We start from the raw sequence: 18,707 nt of genomic DNA, 5'->3' as shown, positions 1-18,707 counted from the left end.
GTTCAGGCATTACCCTCTGGGAGATCTTTGATTTTCTGCTTACTCTGCATGCTTTTTGCCTTCTGTTGCAAAACTCTGCAGCAGCAGCAACAGGATTTTCCAACGGGTACAGCTTGTATTTTTAAATGACTTCAAGTCAAGCTAAAAGCAGCAGGTCACTATTTTACGTGTGTTGATTCGGGAACTAATGGAGATTTCACTGATCTGATCCCTGCAGGCTTGAACTTGTTCAGAGCAATTTACTTTTGAATTTTCACACATTTGCTTTGCCAGAAACTTAAACAAAGGCTTCAGAATATTTTATTATTAAAAGAAAATCAATTTCCAAATTTTTGGAGTCTTGAAGTTATGGGCCGAACAAAGTCATTTCAAGGGCCACACACAGCCCCCGAGCCACACTTTGGACATCCCTGACTTAAGCCAAGGTACAACAATCCCAGTACTTCAAGTCAAAATGCACAGCTGGGTTAGAGTAACATTGAAAAATTAGTAATTCAGTTCCAAATGTTATTCTGTAACTAAATATTATTTAAGGCAAACAAAGAAGTACCTTTAATATAATGCAGCAGCAAACCGAAGTATTTTCATGTAGTTTGTATCTAAAGCACTTCATTCGGGTGTTGAATGATTTATTGCGTCAGTGCAGCTCGGCTCATAGGCTTGTTACAATAAACTGTCCCAGAATAATAACTTCTTTAAAAAATCTTAGCAAAAACGTTAACATCTATTGTTGTACCTATTGTGTTAATTCTGGAGAAGCTAGAAGCACAAACGTCGACTTACTTTTGATTTTAATAAAATTAGAATTTTTTTATTTGGTTAATGAGTAGATAAAATAAAAAGACAAAAATATCACTTTAGTAATGTAAACATGCAAACATTTGTGGCCCCAAAGTGTTTCCAACTCAGCGTCTTTGGCCCTCATGTCAAAACGTTTGGACCCCGGCTCCATGCAGGGTTCATTTAAACCGGATTACAGAAACAAAGTAACTTTTTGTGTTTTAATTTCCTGAGGTTAACCTGCATCTTCACACATTCTTAGCTGATATGTTTCATATTAATTATAGTTTTTTTTTTTTTTTTTTTGCATCATGCGAGCAGAAAATGCTCCTTCGACATGTTCAGTGCTGAAACTGCTGACCTCCTGGTACTGCCTCTGAATGTAAATGCCTTCTGAATCCAGACTCCAACGCGGCGCAGCCGTTTGGTGCAGTCAGTAAACCAAGAGAAATTGTGCAACACTGCTGCACTTCAAGATAACAGACAGAACAAGTGTTGCAATATTTCTGTTTTCGCCCGACATCCCAGAATCTCTCCGTTTACATCCAAGCCAAGCACATTACAAGCGACGCTAATGTCTGCAAAGAAGAAAAAAAGAGAACACCCACACAATGGGACCAAATAAGAAACGAGTTGCTATAGTGACGGGGGTGTAAGGACTAAAATGTAAACACAAGTGTGCCAGCCTTCTGCGAGGGGAAATATGAGTGACCTTCCTTTCTACTCGCTCCGGAGGAATGTGTGTGTGCATGGCTGCGTGGGAGGAAAGTAAATAGTTTTCCATGTTACTGTTCTACTCCAGCAGATACTGTGGTGTGTAACAGGCTGCAGCTCAAACCTGGAGCCTGACTGGCATCATTTACTAGCAGCCAGTGTTTTTTTTAAAATGCAATGCAAGCACAATCTGCATAAGACAGGTGCCAATTTATTTCTGCATACTTTAAATGAGATTGGTTGCATACTTTGAGTTTCTTTCTTTAAAAATGACTGAGAAAAGCTAAATGATTAGCTTACAAATGTATTGTCCCCCCAAAATTTTACTCTGCATGTTTAAACTACAAGAAAATTAACTAAAGAACACATTAGAAGCACTAGTTGGCAATCTGCATTAAATACAGAAAAATCTGGACTTTTTCCTGTCATCAAATTAAATGCATTAGAAATCAGTTATTTGTTCTGTACGCAGATAAACAACCTGCATGTTTTATGATGTGCTTTATTGAGCTGCAAAGCTTTAATAAGTCAGTTGTTCAAAATACGGGCATTTATTGAGTTATTTATCGCGATAAAATTATATTTGTTTCCACAATAAATTCCAATTAATGATGTTTAAATGCCCCTGAGCAGATTACATTATTGGGATTTTTTTAATCATTTTTTGACTATTTTCTCATTAAATGTATCAAACTTGAAAATAAGACTAAATGCCACTGCTGGGCGCAGTTTGATGATAAATCACAATTCTTTGTGCGACTGTTGTCCTGACAGAAGTGCATTATTTTTTTTTAAAGCAGTATGATTGATGTGCCATTCATAAAACAATCTGCAGTCAGAAGCTCCTTCATTTCCACGGTAACACAAACTACTACAGGAGATTTTTAACTCTTTGAAGAACCTTGAATACTGTTAATTGATCAACTTAAAAAAAGTCTGCATAAAGTCAATTTGTATGATACTCCTGATATGCCACTATAATCCAAACATCTTTACTATGCACACACTGAGAAATGACTAAAAACCCCCAGTTCAACCCTTAGCATTTTATGAAATAAAGAAATGAAACCTGTTGATTAATTTGGCAACAAACGTTTTAGTTTCATAACACACATTACGAGTGAGATCAGTTTACTATCAGTTTGTTCAGCAGTAAACCAGAAGGAACTTCTTGAGGAAGTGGAAAGTACAAAGAGTTGAGTGTTTTATGATGGCGCCAGTAAACCGAAGGGGTTCTGGATCACTGCGCCTTATCAGAACCGTCTTCACAGAACTGAGGTTTGGTTTAAATGACATGATGGGCAGCTTAATGCTCAGCTGTCTGACAGATTCAAATAAATCCACTGTCTGTCCATTGTTATTTATTGTCAGCCAAGACATTTTAAATCCATTTACACAGTTTCTTTTTTTCTCCTATTTACACAGATCTGGAAAATAAAAGTTAATACTTATTTTTAAAATTTGTGGATGCAAACATGAATGCTTGAGACGCTGTTCTCCTTTAAAAGCAGCTAAAATACAAACAGCTATTTTTATTTTTGTGCAGATTTCCACCCATTTGATCTTTACAGAGACAAAAGGATTTTAAACATTTTAAAGAGATTATACTCTGGATGCTGTTCCCGTTTCCTTTGCATGTTAATTTCAAATTTCATCTGAGCATGCTCAGTGTGTAAGAGAAGAGCGCCGGGTGGGGGAGGCGTTTCCACGGAAACAAGAACACAAGGCTTTTTCTCTGCAGCAGCAGCAGCAGCATTATGCAACAGGACCGTAACCAGGATGATGTTAAAGAGGAAGGGGAGAAGCTCGCCGATATGAACAGTCAGGCTTGACGTTCAGATCATAGGCTGAAAAATCTGATAAAATATCCCGACTGGCGTCAAGTGTGAGCAAATGTACAATCTAGACGTTTATAGAGTAGTAGTAAACGTTCATAGACAGATAAGTGCTTTAATTCCTCTGCCAATATTAAGCAGGAATCCAGATTTTTACAAACACACAGCATAATGAGCAAAATAAAAAATGATGGTCATATTTGAGGTTTTTCCTCCTGCTACATTTGCATGCAGCAGAGGATTGTTGCATTCTTTTTAAACCTTAGTAAAACATAAGCTTTAGCACCGTAAAGCTTACATTTCAAAACGACTCGCTCTGTACGTCTTTAATTTCCCCGATACAAAAAAGAAATCACCAAATCATTGTGGTGAGAAAGACCCAGCTGTGAGGAAACTTTTGAGGAAGTGACTGATGCAGAAACTTTCCCTTCTCGCGCCGTGCACAGACTCGGTTATCGCTGCGTTGTGATGCGGTTTATTCTGTTCCAGGTCAAAGTCCACTTTTACTTTAGGGTCAGACAGAGTGTGTATTTACAGACCCAAACGACCGTAATAAACATTAACCACATTAGCAATTTCAGAATATCTGCACAACTCTCCTATTTAACACATTCAGCGAGAAAAAAAAAGCAGAAGAAGAGGTGATATGGTGATATTTGTCTGTGGAAATCCTCAGTGTTTGTGTGTATAAAGAGATAAAACTGTTTACTTTAGAAATGCAATGATTATTTGTGGTGCTGCTTTTTAATCTACTTTGTCCAGAATACATAAAGTTTTCTGCTACTCTCAGATGAAAGTTGAAAAATTACTACATGAAACAAAAATTAAAAGTAGATTGTCAGGATAAACTTTGCTGAACCCGACGCCATCTGGATTTAGAAAACATCAATCCACGTTTTCTGTTCGTCATCTATTGAGAAGGAACAAGTGGGGGGAATTGGTGAAGCGTTTCTCGAAAAAAGGTAAACGGATGGTTTTAATCACTCCTACATTTACTTGTTTCAGTTTTTCTGTGAACTCTTTAACCTGGACTTATTGTAACAATCTCAACTGGTTTCGGTTTGACTCATTCCACACAGAAAGCTGTAGGATATCAGATCAAAACACAAAGTTAATCAATCTCTGAGAAAAAAGTGAGCTTGCTGAGACCTAAAGCGGAGAGCCCAACAGATAAAACCATCACTATAGTAAAATTTATTTATTCAACAACAACGACAGAAAAGATTTGTAAGAACAGTCAGTCAAATCCAAAAGCAATGAAAAATGTTTTTACAAATTAACAAATGAATAAACCATTTTACCAGAGTTACACTGGAAAAATAGCTGTCAAATATAACTACTAAAAATATTTATATTTGTCTACTTTCTGAACAAATTGATGTTTATCAATAAATCCAGTTTATTTCTATAGCACATTTTAGCAACAAGGCAGTTCAAAGTGCTTTACATCATACAGTTAACAGAGAAGCCAGTAGCAAACATTACGTCGAGACACACCAACTATATTGGTCAATATTCCACTTATTATGGATGAAAAGAAACTAAACAGATGGACATTTAGTCTAGATTTAAAGGAACTCAGTGTTTCTGCTGTTTTGCAGTTTTCTGGAAGTTTGTTCCAGATCTGTGGTGCATAGAAGCTGAATGCTGCAACAATTAAGACGGTCTGCTCATGTTGAAAGGATGGAGTCCAAGGTGTATGAATGTGCAAAGGTTTTTTTATTTTACTTTAAGCCTTTAAATAAAACTGTAAAACAGCAGAAGTAGGAAGATTTTCAACATCATTTGCACGACTCTTGTCTGTGCTTAAAGTTGACTCGAATGAGGAAGTCATCAGGAGAGAACACGCAAGCAGATTTTAAGGAAACTGCAGCTTCTGCAACGACACGCTGGCAAAGAAAACCAGGCCACAAGCGATAAGAACAAAGTCGACGGACCACTTGTGCAAATTTTTACTTTGCATCACCAAAAATCCTGTTTGTTCCCCTTGACGACGCGCGAGCGGAGCAGTTTGCATTTGTTTTGGCTGAGCTCTAGAACCGCTAGCGTTAAAAACTCCAGTGTTATAAAATCCATCCGTCTGAGCGCAGCGACGCGGTTTGGCCGCACCAGAGCAGCCGGCAGCCTGATTGGCTGGTGCGTTTAACTGGCGACTCGTCCTTGCAGCTGCGAGCGCCCAAATTACATCCCCTCCTGAATCACACAACAGGATTTCGGTGTCAAGGCTCTTGTTCTCTCGCCCTCCCTCGTTGGCTGCGGAGTGCTGGTACTGATGTCAGAGGCAGAAGGGTTGCTATGGAGACGGGCGCCACGGTGGCATTTCGAGAGGACAGATCAGATGGCAGAATGAACCAGAGCATCCGCCGTGGCAAAAAAAATAAATAAAAAAATAGGGCAGGTCTAGATCAGAGGGAGAACAAAAACAAAAAATGAAAAAATCTGGATTTGGACTCGCTAAACCAAAAAATAATCTTTATACCTGAAATTAAATAAAAACATGGAGGGAATATAAGAAACATTATTTCTCCCCCATTGAAGTATTAAAACAAAAGTAAAACTGATGGCAGCTTCACTTTGCAAACTGCAGAAATGTTTACATATTTATGACTGAGGTTACTTTGAAATGTAACCATTGTCTGCTTTGGGATGGGCCACACTGCCTGTTTTCTGGAACAACATCATAAAATACAGCCAGCATATCAGCTGTGTTGTAGCCAATCTATTAAATATGGAAAACAATAATAACACATAATCAAATTTTACAAGTTTATTTTTGCATAATAGTGGTGAAAAATAGCTGGACTTATAATTTTATCACAATATTTTGTGGTAATGTGGTGATAAACAATTACTGTGTTTTTTGGCAAATGTGATTGCATAACAGCATTAACGGCACCTCAAACAAATGCTGCTGCTAAAAACCATTCCTGTTTGAAATACGCTTCTTCAGGACATTACATAAGTGCAATTTAGATCAATAAACTGCACCCAGTAGCTGCATTTAATCATGTTTTTCAATATTTATCAATGATTTTTCTGATAATATGGTCAATTGGATTTTAATTGAGACTACAGATGAAAATTCTTACATTTTTCACAATAGATGATAAACATAAATGCCCACCCCAATGCATAATATTTGTCTTTTACAAAAACAAAGGTAGAAAAGGGTAAGAAAAATACAATAAGGTCCAAAGTGTTAGATCATCATCTTTGTCACCTCCAAACATGTTCCAGTCCCAATGAAATTGGCTTGAAAATCAAATTCTTTTCTTCCTTTATGTTTTTAGCAAGGGTCAAAAATGAGTCTCTGGAGGACAAAGGGAGTAAACAGCATTTCAAGCTGAGGTTAAACATTTAAAATCAGTTCACTTGCTGAACCAGTGATGTGCAAAGTGTATATTCAAATAAGTAAATAAAATAAGTTAAATTAAGCTTCTACTTCTGCTTTTAACCACCTGCAGAGGCTGAAGGGGGGAAAGTTTTCATCAAAGCCAATTTTATAAATGTAAAACGCTAAATCTCTTCCACAGTAAAAAAACAACAACAAAAAAAGTCTCTAGTGTTTCCCAACACTCCCAAATCTATGAAACCTGCTGACCAGGTTTGAAGGACAAGACGATGAAGGACAGGACGATGTGGCTGGGGAAAAAACAAAAAAACAAAACTTATGATACAAATGTTTCGTATCATTCGACATCAATAATTATTCATTAGTTTTTTTGTTTTAAATATCTGAAATACTGCCAGGATGGTGGTGCAACCTTTCCTGTTTGATCCACAATTTTTACTCCATGTTTTTTATTTTTAAGCAGTTACGGGGAACAATGGCCAAACCTGAAACTGCTGCAAGCTACTCAGGTTGTTGCTAGGTAACCAAAGAATCAGTGAGTTGCTAGGCAACCACAGAGTGAGTTAGCCGATTCCACCAATCTTGTTGAGCAGCTAATGTCTTTCCTCTGCCTACATCTCCCAGAATGCCGTGCGGTTCTGGACTGGAGTTCAGTGAATATTGCAGCAGATGGATGATCTATTGGTTTTGATGCGCATTAATTTATTGTCCGTATCCAGCTGTTTGATGGCAGATTCTTGTATCAATGAGGTTACAGGACTTTTTCCCCCCAAACACAATGTTCTTGTTTTCATTAAAAAGTAATCAAAGTTCTCCAAGAATGAAGCCTAAAATGTGGCACTTCTTGAGAAACAAATGCAAATAAAAAAAAAAAAAAAGTATCCATCTTCTGAGGAAGGATAGGTTTTGACATGCGTGTAAAAGGAAGCAGTTGTTTTAGGTCAGTAACAGGTCAGAAGCTGTTCACAAGTATCCACCAAAAAAGCTCCATGACAGAGGCAATGAACCCAATCTTGCACGAACAAAAGAAACAACCAGAGAACGGCTTTAGATGCATAACTTCCCATAAGCGCAGGCCACTTGAGCAGCACTCCCCAGCGATCCAACTGTTCCCGTGGGCGGGTTGAAAAGGCAGAGCATGCTACGGCGGATCCTGAATATCATCACAGACGGTAATGTGGCGTCCTGCGATTGTGTGTGTGAACTGCGTCTTTTGTTAAGAGGCTCAGAGCATCGCCAATCTGAAACGTCAGCCACTGAAAAGCCTCACCTTGAGCATCCTCAGCTGTTAGCAAGAGGCTATTAAACCAAAATAGGCCTGCTGAGATCCTTACAGTAAAATCAGATGTATACAGTTATATGCATTTACAAAAGAGAGCAAATATATTCTTTATAGTTTTCAGATTGTACAATAAGATTTTTCTTACAAATGACTAAATGACTTAAATAGTAATTTTAAGTCAATAGAAATACAAAATCACCATTTACAAACCAAAATGGTTCCCAGAACAATCATAAAACTTTATTGAACTTCAAAAACTGCATCAAAGTTCAACATTTTTGTTGACAAGTTAAGAGATCAACAAAAGCAACATTTCGTCAGCTAATGCAAAACAAAACTGTTTTATCTGCCGATTACCGAACAGAGCCGATCACACAAAGAATAAGAAATGCACTGATTAGAAAGTTTGAGCCGATATCGATATCCATGTTGAAACTGCTGTTATGGCTAATAACCAACATTACATATATTTTCCTACACTTTTAATGGCTAATAACCAACATTATATATATTTTCCTACACTTTTAATGGCTAATAACCAACATTATATATATTTTCCTACACTTTTAACACTGTGCAAACATAATCACACTACACTGTTTCACTGCTTCAGTTAAAAACACTAAATCCAGAATTGCATCAATTCTGATGCTGAAGCATGCAACCCTTACAACCCTTTTAAAAATGGCCAATTCCAAACACCGGCTGACTAATTGTTGCGTTATTGTGTTGAATTGTACCTACCGACAGAAACAGCTGTTTGTTAGCTAATTAAGAAGAGCTGCACAATATATCACAAAATTATTCATCACATCATCATTATATGGAATATCAGGGTTTCCTCCAGGGTACTATAAGCCTGACGGGCCGCCAGGCTTTACTTCCCCGCTCCCTGCAGGCTAAGCGTATTTCTCTTTACCTTAACTTTTATGCTTTTATACATTATTAAGAGTGTTAGCAAATAGTTAAGCTAGGTTTATCTATAGCAAATCAGTAATTCTTAGACATTTAAAAAGATAATAGCATTTGATTATCCGTACACAACCTGGAGAAAGAACTTTTATTTAATCCACTTCAGTATTTTCATTGTTGTTGATTTATTATTTCAAAAATTTCCTGTCCATTTGTAAAAACACAGTGGAGCAAATGATGAACTGCCCAAGCGCCCCCACCATTGGGGTTAGCCAGATTTCTGGGGGGGGAGGACCTTGAAAATGAACATCGGCCCAGAATGCAGCAAATATTAAAGTCCGATTCATTCATGGGACTTTGAACCTTATTTCAGTGACAAAACACAGGGTTTTTTAATGCAAATCTTGTTGTCTAAACAGAAATAACGCATTTAATTTTTTTCAACAGCTGGATTGGCTACTCGTCGTCTTTGTTTGCTAAAGAAGAAGAAAGCTGCAGTCTTTTCAGGAACACCAACAAGCCTTCAAGCATCACGTTAGCACCCATCACTCAATATTGCATTCATTGTCTCCGCGTATCAGAGAAAATAAAAGCTGCAGAACCGCACGCAGGTTGTCATGACAACGGCAGACAGCATCTCAGCGTATGGGTTTAGGGACGTGTGCAGACAAAATGCTATTCTCCAGCAGAAAAGGGCATGATTCCTTTCATAAAGCTGATTTCTCTTTCACTTATCCATCTAATCTAGAAATTGCTTTTTAATACTCTGTTTTCCTCCGTCATCTGGACCAAATGGACACTCTGCCCTTGATACTAAAAAGGACAGATTTGTCAAAACTTGGCTCCACAGCTTTAGTGAAATTAATAACCATTTTGAATTTTGCTGTTTCCATCAACCTTTGCTAATGCGATAATTCAAAATGCTTGTAAAAACTAAGAGGTTGGTGGAAACACGGTTATTGTTTCAAATGTTATAAGTAAGAAAGAGAGCGGTCCATCTTACATTCTGATGATCCCAAATCCGTCTGGAAAAATATTTACTGGATTTACAAGACAAGAATGTAACTTATTGGAAGGTGTGCGTCCTGCTACAGCAACAGCGTTTCAGACAAAACCCACAAAACCTTCAGCTAAAGGCCACTGAGGCTGTTTTCACACCTGATAGTCTGGTAGTCAGGTGACTGAGGACCAAAATTGGAACATTGGTTACATTTTCACTGTGTCAAATGAACAAAACTAATTGAAAAACCTGCTCCCCTCCTCACCTCCACCACTGAAGGAAACAATACTGAGCGCAACGGCCTTCTTCACAAAATGGAAACAAAAATGGAGTAGCGTCAGATTTTAGGGGTTGTAGGATTTCTATTTTGTATTTGGTAAAAGACCACAGGACATTTCTCGGCTTGTACTAGATTCACATTCATTTTAGTTGCATTTCTTCCCAGAATGTCCTGAACTATAGTCCACTTCCTGCTTTTGGAGCAGCATCTGGCCCGCTTGGCGTTCGCATTCAAACGTAACAAAGTTCACTACCAACTGAACAGAGACCGAGGTTTGTAGGCGGACCAGAGTTTGTTTTTCGGCCAAATCAGAGTTTGATTACGCGTTCACACCTTCCCAAACGAATCAGATTTTAAGTAAACGAACTGGAGTTTTTTTTAAAGCTATATAATGAACCCAGACATTACTCAGCAGGAAAATTATCTGAAGCAATCACACAAATAAAGAGGCAACCAAAATCAAGTTATGATCCAAATTAGGGCTGTTGTAAACGAATATTTTAGTAATCGAGGTACTCGAACCATTCGAGGAATCGTTTCAGCCCTAATCCAAATCATTCAATGAGGCTAAGTTACAAAACTTCAGCAAGGAAGAGTTAACCAAAATATCCCGACTCCCATGTAAAAGACTCGGAGTGAGATTCATTTCTTCATATTCCTTTATTAAAAACTAGGGCTGAACAATTAATCGGATTAACTGTGATGAATCGATTATTGAGATAAACTAATTTAGTAAATCAATCGTTAACTAGAGAATAAGACTCAAAAAAGGCCACAGTTAGCAGTAATTAAGCCAAATCTGTATTAAACTGTATTTGCATTTATCATTCAGTATAAAAACATTGTTCTACCCAGAACTCCTCAAATGTCACAGTTTTAGCTATACCCGGTTAAAATCTGTAAAACAAATCTCCAACGCTAAAGGAATCTTTTGTTGTTGCATTTTAGGGACCAAAATGCTTATTTTAAAAAAATGTTGTTTATTTGACTCTTTTAATGCATTTCTAACATATAAAAAGGTGTAAGTAGTTCATGAAAAATCTGCAGAATGTGCCAAATTTTAATAAGATTAATTGACAATTAAAGTAATTATTAGTTGCAGCCCAAAATGCATAGCCTGACCAAATTATGTAATTTTCATCAACACAGCTAGTCAAGCAAAATATAAACACAAAAAAGGTCCAGCAATATTAAAAACCGAACCCATAAGGAGACAAAAGTTCTGCAGAGCATTTTTGTCCGCTCTGCTACCCAAATCCATTTCTGTCTAATACACGGCACTCAGAGAAGCCCAGCATGATAAACAGACAAGGTGAGAACAAAAGTTTTGGTCCCATTTTCCTAGTTACCATGGTACCCATTTCTACTCTAATTATTGGTTATCAACAAAGAGAGAGAGGGAGGGCAAAAGCAGCACCTCCAATATGGGGTTGAAACCTTGAGAGATTTTCCAGGAAAACCACTCAAAGGTTCATGGGGGAAAGAAAAAGCATTGTTGAAAGGCCAAGCAAAATGAAAGGCGCTTTTCATCCACTGGGAGGATCTGAAGGATAAAACATATCACTCATAAGAAAATGTTCCATAAACACCTACCCTACTGGTACATTTATGTTCTATAAACCTGTCAGATTATGTTTTTAATCTGTAATCTATGCATGTTTTGCTAAAACAGCAGAACCACTGGTTGATCTCCAGACGCCCCTATAATGCGAGAGAGACATGGTTCAGCAGAACCTGGTGCAGAGAATGGCAACAACTTCTGGTATTTGAAGCACTGAATGCATTTAAAGAACTAGCAACAGAGCTAACGTTGACCAATATGCAACAATCCCCGCTTCGTATAATCCGAAAATAAGGTTTAATTACTGAGGAGAAAATAAAAACATCCATTTTTACTATATAAACACGTCAAACGTACCACATGTAGCATGAACTCTGTCTTAACTAAGGTTGCAACTAACGATTATTTATAAAATATTTTAAAAATTGGCACAATTGTGCAGGTTGAGGAAAAAGGACTGCGAAGTTATTTTATTTGTGCAATGCCTGTACAGACTGTGTGTGCTGCTTCTCTTTATTTTTAGTAGGACATTTGAAAAAGTATCAACTTTGAATGTTGCATTTTATGCAGAAAAAGTGTTTCTCCTGCTTGAATTTGACATTTTGTGAACATATTTTACTATTTTTTCTTTTCAGTTTTAATTTTACCAGTTCAATATTTTTCTTAAAATTATGAAAGTATTTGTTGCATTGGCAGATTATTTCACTTATGACAGGAAAAATGTCTTGTTACAAATTAAATAATCTGCTGCTGGAATTAGTACTTCATTAAAAATAAGAAATTATTGACTTAAAACAAGCTCCCATTTCTTGCTGAAAATTTACTAGAGACAGTTTTGTCTCATTTCAAGTGTACAAAGATACTTGCACTAAAAATTTGACTAAAACTACTTGGCAAGATTTTGTGTTTTTGCAGTGTGTTCTTTACAAAGTTGAGATAATTTACAAGCAGTGCTGGATAATCTGGTGTAAAATAAAAGGGGCGCTCCAAGGCAGCATGCAAGCCAAGGCAAGTTGATTAAGAAGAGCTTGTGGATCCCATCAGAAAGCACTGCTGCAATCAAAACAAGGACACAAGAAAGACTTAAACTGCATTATATAAAAGTCGCATGTCTGCTGCTTTACAATTTCTGCAGATCATTGTTTGCTTGTGTTTTTTTTCCACCACACTGCACCCAACCACATCCAGCCTTTGATGACAAAGTTTCCACCTCTCCAATCTAGACTAAGGGGGCTTAATGGAAATGCAACCAGTGAAACCTGACAGAAGAAAGTTCTCATGCCATTTAAAAGGTATTTCCGAGTCTAACCAGGGACGTCTGTGAAATACCTGCTGCACCACTTTTGCAGGGCGCTAAAATGTCCCAAGTGCTTTAAAACCGCAGGTTTCTATAACAGCAAGAAAAGTGCAAGGAGGCCGAGACCTCAGAGCACACCAAAACGCTCCAACGATACAGAAACGACGCTTTTTCATAACAAGCATGGACAATGTTTCTAAAATGGTCCGCATTTACCAAACCTACAAAACAACAGAAAGTTTGTCTGTAACATTTTTACAGGATTATTGATCGCAGAAGCAGGACTTTCAATGCAACTTCAACTTCATAGTCAAGCTTTCAGAAAATACAGCTTATGGACAACAGAAACTTTTTTATAAAGCATATTTATACACATTTGGGTTGCAAGGAATTCTTCACACGTGCCCAGACGAGATCCACAAATGGATTAAAACATTCCAGACATGCACAAGAGTGGCCACAACACGCCTAACCTTAGAAAGGCTATTTCAAACCAGAAATATTTAAATTCAACCCCAAAAAACTGTTTCCACTCATGGGAGCTCCACAGAAAGAACAATCCCACTTTACTTGTTCATAACAACATGGAGGGAAATGTAACAATATGTAAAACAACAAACAGAACATCTTTAACCAGCTGCTGCAGGGTTTGGAAAATCTCTCTCCAGAGCAGCAGTGATGATGAAAAGTTGACACAAACAGAAACTTCATTAAATGAGTTTTAAAAACACTAAAAACGTCAGAGTTTGGTCAACAAGAGGAGGAGATGCAGAAAGAAATTCCCCAGCTGCTCAAAACCACGAGCCATGTGGCTGGTGTTTATGTGTGAACAGAGGAAGTTTAGGTAACGCCAGGCAGACTATACTTGTGGATCATTTTGAAGTTAAAGGTTAAAACAAATGGAAAAAAGTCTAAATCTTTTCCACAAACAAATTGATGCCCACTTTCAGCTCCAGATTAGTTTCTGTCGCCAACTAGCATCCAATCGTCATCACAAGCTGAGCATTTTTGAGAAAAAGTGATAGACATACATTTACTTTAGAGATCTGCGATATATCGGCACTAACTGATATCAGTCATTTCTTTACATCTTTTTTTCCCCCTGAATGTGTTGAAACTGTATTGAAATATAATATCAGCACATATCGGTTATCGGCCATAACAGCAATCAGATATCAGATATTGGCAGCGGCCCAGATTTTCATATCGGTGCGTCCCTAAAAACCTGCAAAACCTCTCAAGCAGACCTGTCACAACAAGCAATAGATTAATTAATTGCATGATAAATTTAAACAAGTTTAATAATTTTCTTTTGCATAATTTATCATTTTTCTCCTTTCCTACGAAAAAATGGATGATAAAAGTCGTCATTATGGTGTTTCGGTCTCAGCTAGCTCCTTTATTGAAGGACATTTTTTTAATAGAGACTTTATAATTAATTTTATTTGTTGCTTATTTAGTTTTTGTTTATTTATTTTGGATATTTAGAATGTCTTCCAGTTTTTAATGTTCATTAGAATTTAAAGTTTGACATTTGAGAATGTTTTCCTGCATTATAATTATGCCATCACCATAACAATACTTGAAAATAATCTCAAAACAACAATATATTCGTTTAACACAATAACTTCTGGGACAATTTATGGTCTAGAAAAATGTGTTATTGTGACAGGCCTACGTCAAACATGAGTTCAAAGTAAACAAAGATGGCCGACCCAGAGGACAAAAATCCACCTAGAAATCTTGCTGTATGAACTCTGAAGTAGAAGTCTGAGTCGTATCTTATTAGAACCTTGGGTTACCAGTAACTAGTAACCAGTAACTACTGGAGGTGGGATAACTCTGCTGGTTTAGAGAAAAGAGGAGCCACCCATCAGGCCTGTTTCCTCACTATTACAGCCAAAAAACCAATGAAATATCATCCAGAATAAACAGATATGCTTGTTCTTTAATGATCTTATGGTACTAAAAATAAATAGATGCTTCTTGACTTTGCTTGGTTACTTCATTTAAACTTCCTTTGCTTTGCATGAACAAGCACCCATCCTGACGCACAACTCCCTGGTTGACTTACTAAAAAAACAGTCAGGCGTTTTGCTAATTCATGTGCTGATTACCCTTCAGTACAAACAGTACTCAACATTTATATGGCAAGTTCTTACCAGTTCTTATGTGTCTTTTTATCACTACTTGGACCAAAAACTACAAAAAAATCCTAATCAACTTGTCTTGCAGATATCAGGGCGGGGAGCTGCAATTCAAAGAAAGCACAGCTTGTATTGCAAAGGAAGACAAAAGAACGACTCTGCTGCTGTTTGACACAAGGATCTATGATGTAATCCAATACAGTGTGTTCAGTTTAAGGTTGAATGCAGCACCACAGTCTAAAAAAGCAAATCTAAAAATGTAAAACATCCCAAATGTGTTTATCCATCTGAAAGCAAATTTTTACCTTTTATTGTTTGGGTCAATTTTTTTCCCCTTTTTTAGGGGTGCAACGATTGCAGTTTTCTGGCCAATACCAATCTTTACACGCTGATTATTTTTTAAGCAAGTCAGGTGTTATACAAGTAATTTTAATGTTAAGATGTTATTTTACAATACCCCAGAAACAATACAAACTGGTTTTAACTGCACATCAGGTCATGCTCTCAAATATAAATGAAAATCTTAGAGCATCAAAGTCCAAATTATTAAATTAAGTCATTTAAAAAATGTATTTATTAATTTAATTATCAGAACTTGCACAACAGGTTAGATTACAAACCTGTTTGGAGCTTCTTGCTTAAACTACCTTAGAGATAGATAAGATCTGTCGACCAAAATTAAAGCCAGTCAGTTGATGCACTGCCATTTTTTAAATAAAATATTTTAATGTAAATTAAGACCAATTTAATGTAAACTAGAGATTGTTATACAACTCAGTGGATGGGGGGGTTAAATGCTCAAAAACTGCTTTAAATTCCTCACACAATCCTTACCACAGATTAGATTGTTTTCACCCATGTAAATGATCTGTGTTCTCCTTCAGTCACCTGCATACCAAAAATCAAATGATATGATACGCAAACAAAAGAGGCAGATTGCACAAAGAAAGTGAATGGATTTATACATCGATTTCTAGTTTTTACCTGGAGATGGTTTGGTTTCAAAGCAAAAATATAATTATTGGTCGTTTCTATTCTTTTTTTTTTCTTTTAAAGGTTTATTTAATAATTTTGCAGATGGAATAATTAGTTTGGATGCAATTTAGAGCCCCCAAGCCACAAGAGGCCTCCCATAAATGTTAGACTTTTAGCAGAGATCTAAAATGTTCATACATGTTTATTGAGAACAGCAATATTGTTAAATTTAATTTGATGGTTTCAGCATAGGTAAAAATACTTTCAATTGTTTAAAATCTTTAAGATTTAATGAAATTGCCAAGTTTAGCTTGTAAAAGTCCAAAGAAAAATCTACAAACTAAATCTGTACTGGGAACACAGTTAGTGGTGGGCCCCAAATTAAATTCTGCTCAAGGCCCCATACAACTTTGGTCCGGCCCTGCACCGGAGAAAATCTCTCTGCATCTAATAAAAGCCAAATCTTTATAAAACATGACATTTACATGTGTTGTTTTTTAGTTTAAGTTTTCTTTTACATTTTCTTTCTATTTTACTTGGATTTGTCATTCCCTCCTTATAATATAGACCAGTACTATATATTTTTTGCTCATTTTCACATCTCTTTCAAATAAAATTTAGTTTTCACATATTGTAGCTTTTCAAAGACATTGCTGATGATGTTCTTTAAGATATTAAAGAACATAGTAGTAGATAATAGTTAAGATATTAAGGAACATAGTAAAGATATTACCTCTCTACTAATTCTCAGTAGAGAGGTAATGTTTAAGTTGTTCCTGGTGGATACCAACTTCTGGTTTTCTTTAAGGTTGAGGCTGATTGGGGTTACACCTAATTCATATGTTTATCTGAGAATACTTATATAAATAGCAGGAGGTTTTGTTTAATCAAAACAGAAAAAAGAAGGGATTGCAAGATTGCAACAATTTATCCAAAGAATCTGTCCTTAACTGTAATCTGATTTTCATTATAGGAAAGAAAGTCGGGTAAATGCTGTGGATTGATGCATCTAAGCACAAATGTTTTAATGCATTTTGGAAAAAATCTGATCCCAGATCAGAACCAGTCAAGAGAAAATTGGCAAACAGATTGGTGCATCACTACTTTTAATGCATTTTTATGTAAATTACAGACCATTAAATACCCAATAATGTTTAATCTCAACATCCAATAACTTTCTAAACTCGCTTTTAATTGAAATGATTCGTTTTGACATATTTTAACCCTTTTTGGAAATTTTGCAGGTACAAAAAAATCCCCTTGAGGTCCTCCCACAGCACATTTTCAGGCACATTATGCAACCACATCCAAACAGTGCACAGGTAGCAGAGTGGGAACACGCTCGATTTGAGTGAAAGTGATAAAAAAAAATCTACAAGTTAAAAAAGATAAGCATGCATTATGAGGTAAACAGTTCCTACACTGCTGCAAATATAAAGACGTGGATCCTGCACAGCGTGACAAGTCCACATAAACGCTGCGGATATAAGCTTAGCTTGATCAATAAAAGCAAATATTTACTATTTTTTGGGTGGATTTTGCCACAGTGTAGCTGAAAACCTCCAGATTGTGAGTTTGAATCAGTCTCCGGTGGTCACACACCGTGATTTAATCCGTTTTCGCTCTAACTGCCGTCTGCCCGACACCGCTCGCTGCTCGCTAGCTAAAACATGACAAGTGAAGTTGTGTTTAAAAGATTTAAAATAGGAAATAATAAAACTGCTTCGACGATAAAACTGAAATTTTTCGAGTAAAGACATAAATATTAGGATAAAAGAAAAGCGCTCACCACACCATCCCGTAGGCGCCCTCCCCGATGTAGGAGAGGTTGCTGTACCGAGGCCCAACGTCGAAGGCCTGTCCGCGGACGAGCTCCGTTCCCGGTCCGGGGCTGGAGCCAGCAGGGAAAGCTGTCGCCATTATGGGGATTGGCTTTTTCTGATATAAAAAAAAGCAAATTAAAGTCGACCAAAAGCCTCTCTAGGGGTGTTTATGTGCGGTATCCGGCGTCGGAGTGACTGTAGCTAGTCTACAGTGAGGTGGAGGCCTTTCAGTGTGGAGTGGAGCGGGTTTTTTTCTCCTTTCCGTTAGCGCTCGTTCGAAGCGACCACACCGCTGCTGAGCTGTCGCAGGCGGGGAGCAGCCGAGGAGAGGAGCCGATAGGGGAGGCTGCTGCAGGAAATATAAGAGGTGGTCATGTGACACAGTTTTCCTTTTTTTTACTCCCCCTCCATGCTGAGACGAACACGTTTCATTTTATATAACTTTCATTTTCTTTTAGGGTTCAAGCATAAGTGTAGCATTCAGAAAAAAAGGTAGGATATACAAAGAAAAGCAGGAGGAAATAGAGGTTTAAATAAATATCTTAAAGTAATTGGTAAACATGTAACAGGACTTTGTGATAAATTAAACTGTATGTTTTTATGGAATGCTCTGGCAATGAATCATAAAGAAGGCATTTCTAAAAAGAAATAAATACAATATACAGTGGATAACATATTTAGCAGTGATGTTAGTAAAATAAGATATCAAATTAAGGTGTTTTGTTATTATTATTATTATTATTATTATT

The 18,707-nt window shown here is 37.0% G+C and overlaps 1 protein-coding gene across 1 annotated transcript in view; it reads right to left on the bottom strand.

Annotated features, from left to right (window-relative positions):
- Positions 1 to 18,315, bottom strand: part of mapk1 (mitogen-activated protein kinase 1) — a 32,302-nt gene extending 13,987 nt beyond the window's left edge. The window contains exon 1 of the mRNA XM_007547354.2: positions 17,925 to 18,315. Within this exon, the coding sequence (XP_007547416.1) occupies positions 17,925 to 18,055 (131 nt within the window). The 5' untranslated portion in view covers positions 18,056 to 18,315. The remainder of the gene's footprint in view (positions 1 to 17,924) is intronic.
- Positions 18,316 to 18,707: the final 392 nt, after the last annotated feature.

Source organism: Poecilia formosa, unplaced genomic scaffold (assembly GCF_000485575.1).
Source record: "Poecilia formosa unplaced genomic scaffold, Poecilia_formosa-5.1.2 Scaffold20, whole genome shotgun sequence".
Lineage (NCBI taxonomy): Eukaryota > Metazoa > Chordata > Actinopteri > Cyprinodontiformes > Poeciliidae > Poecilia > Poecilia formosa.
Note: the sequence above shows the minus strand (reverse complement) of the source record. Positions and strands in the feature narration are given on the sequence as shown.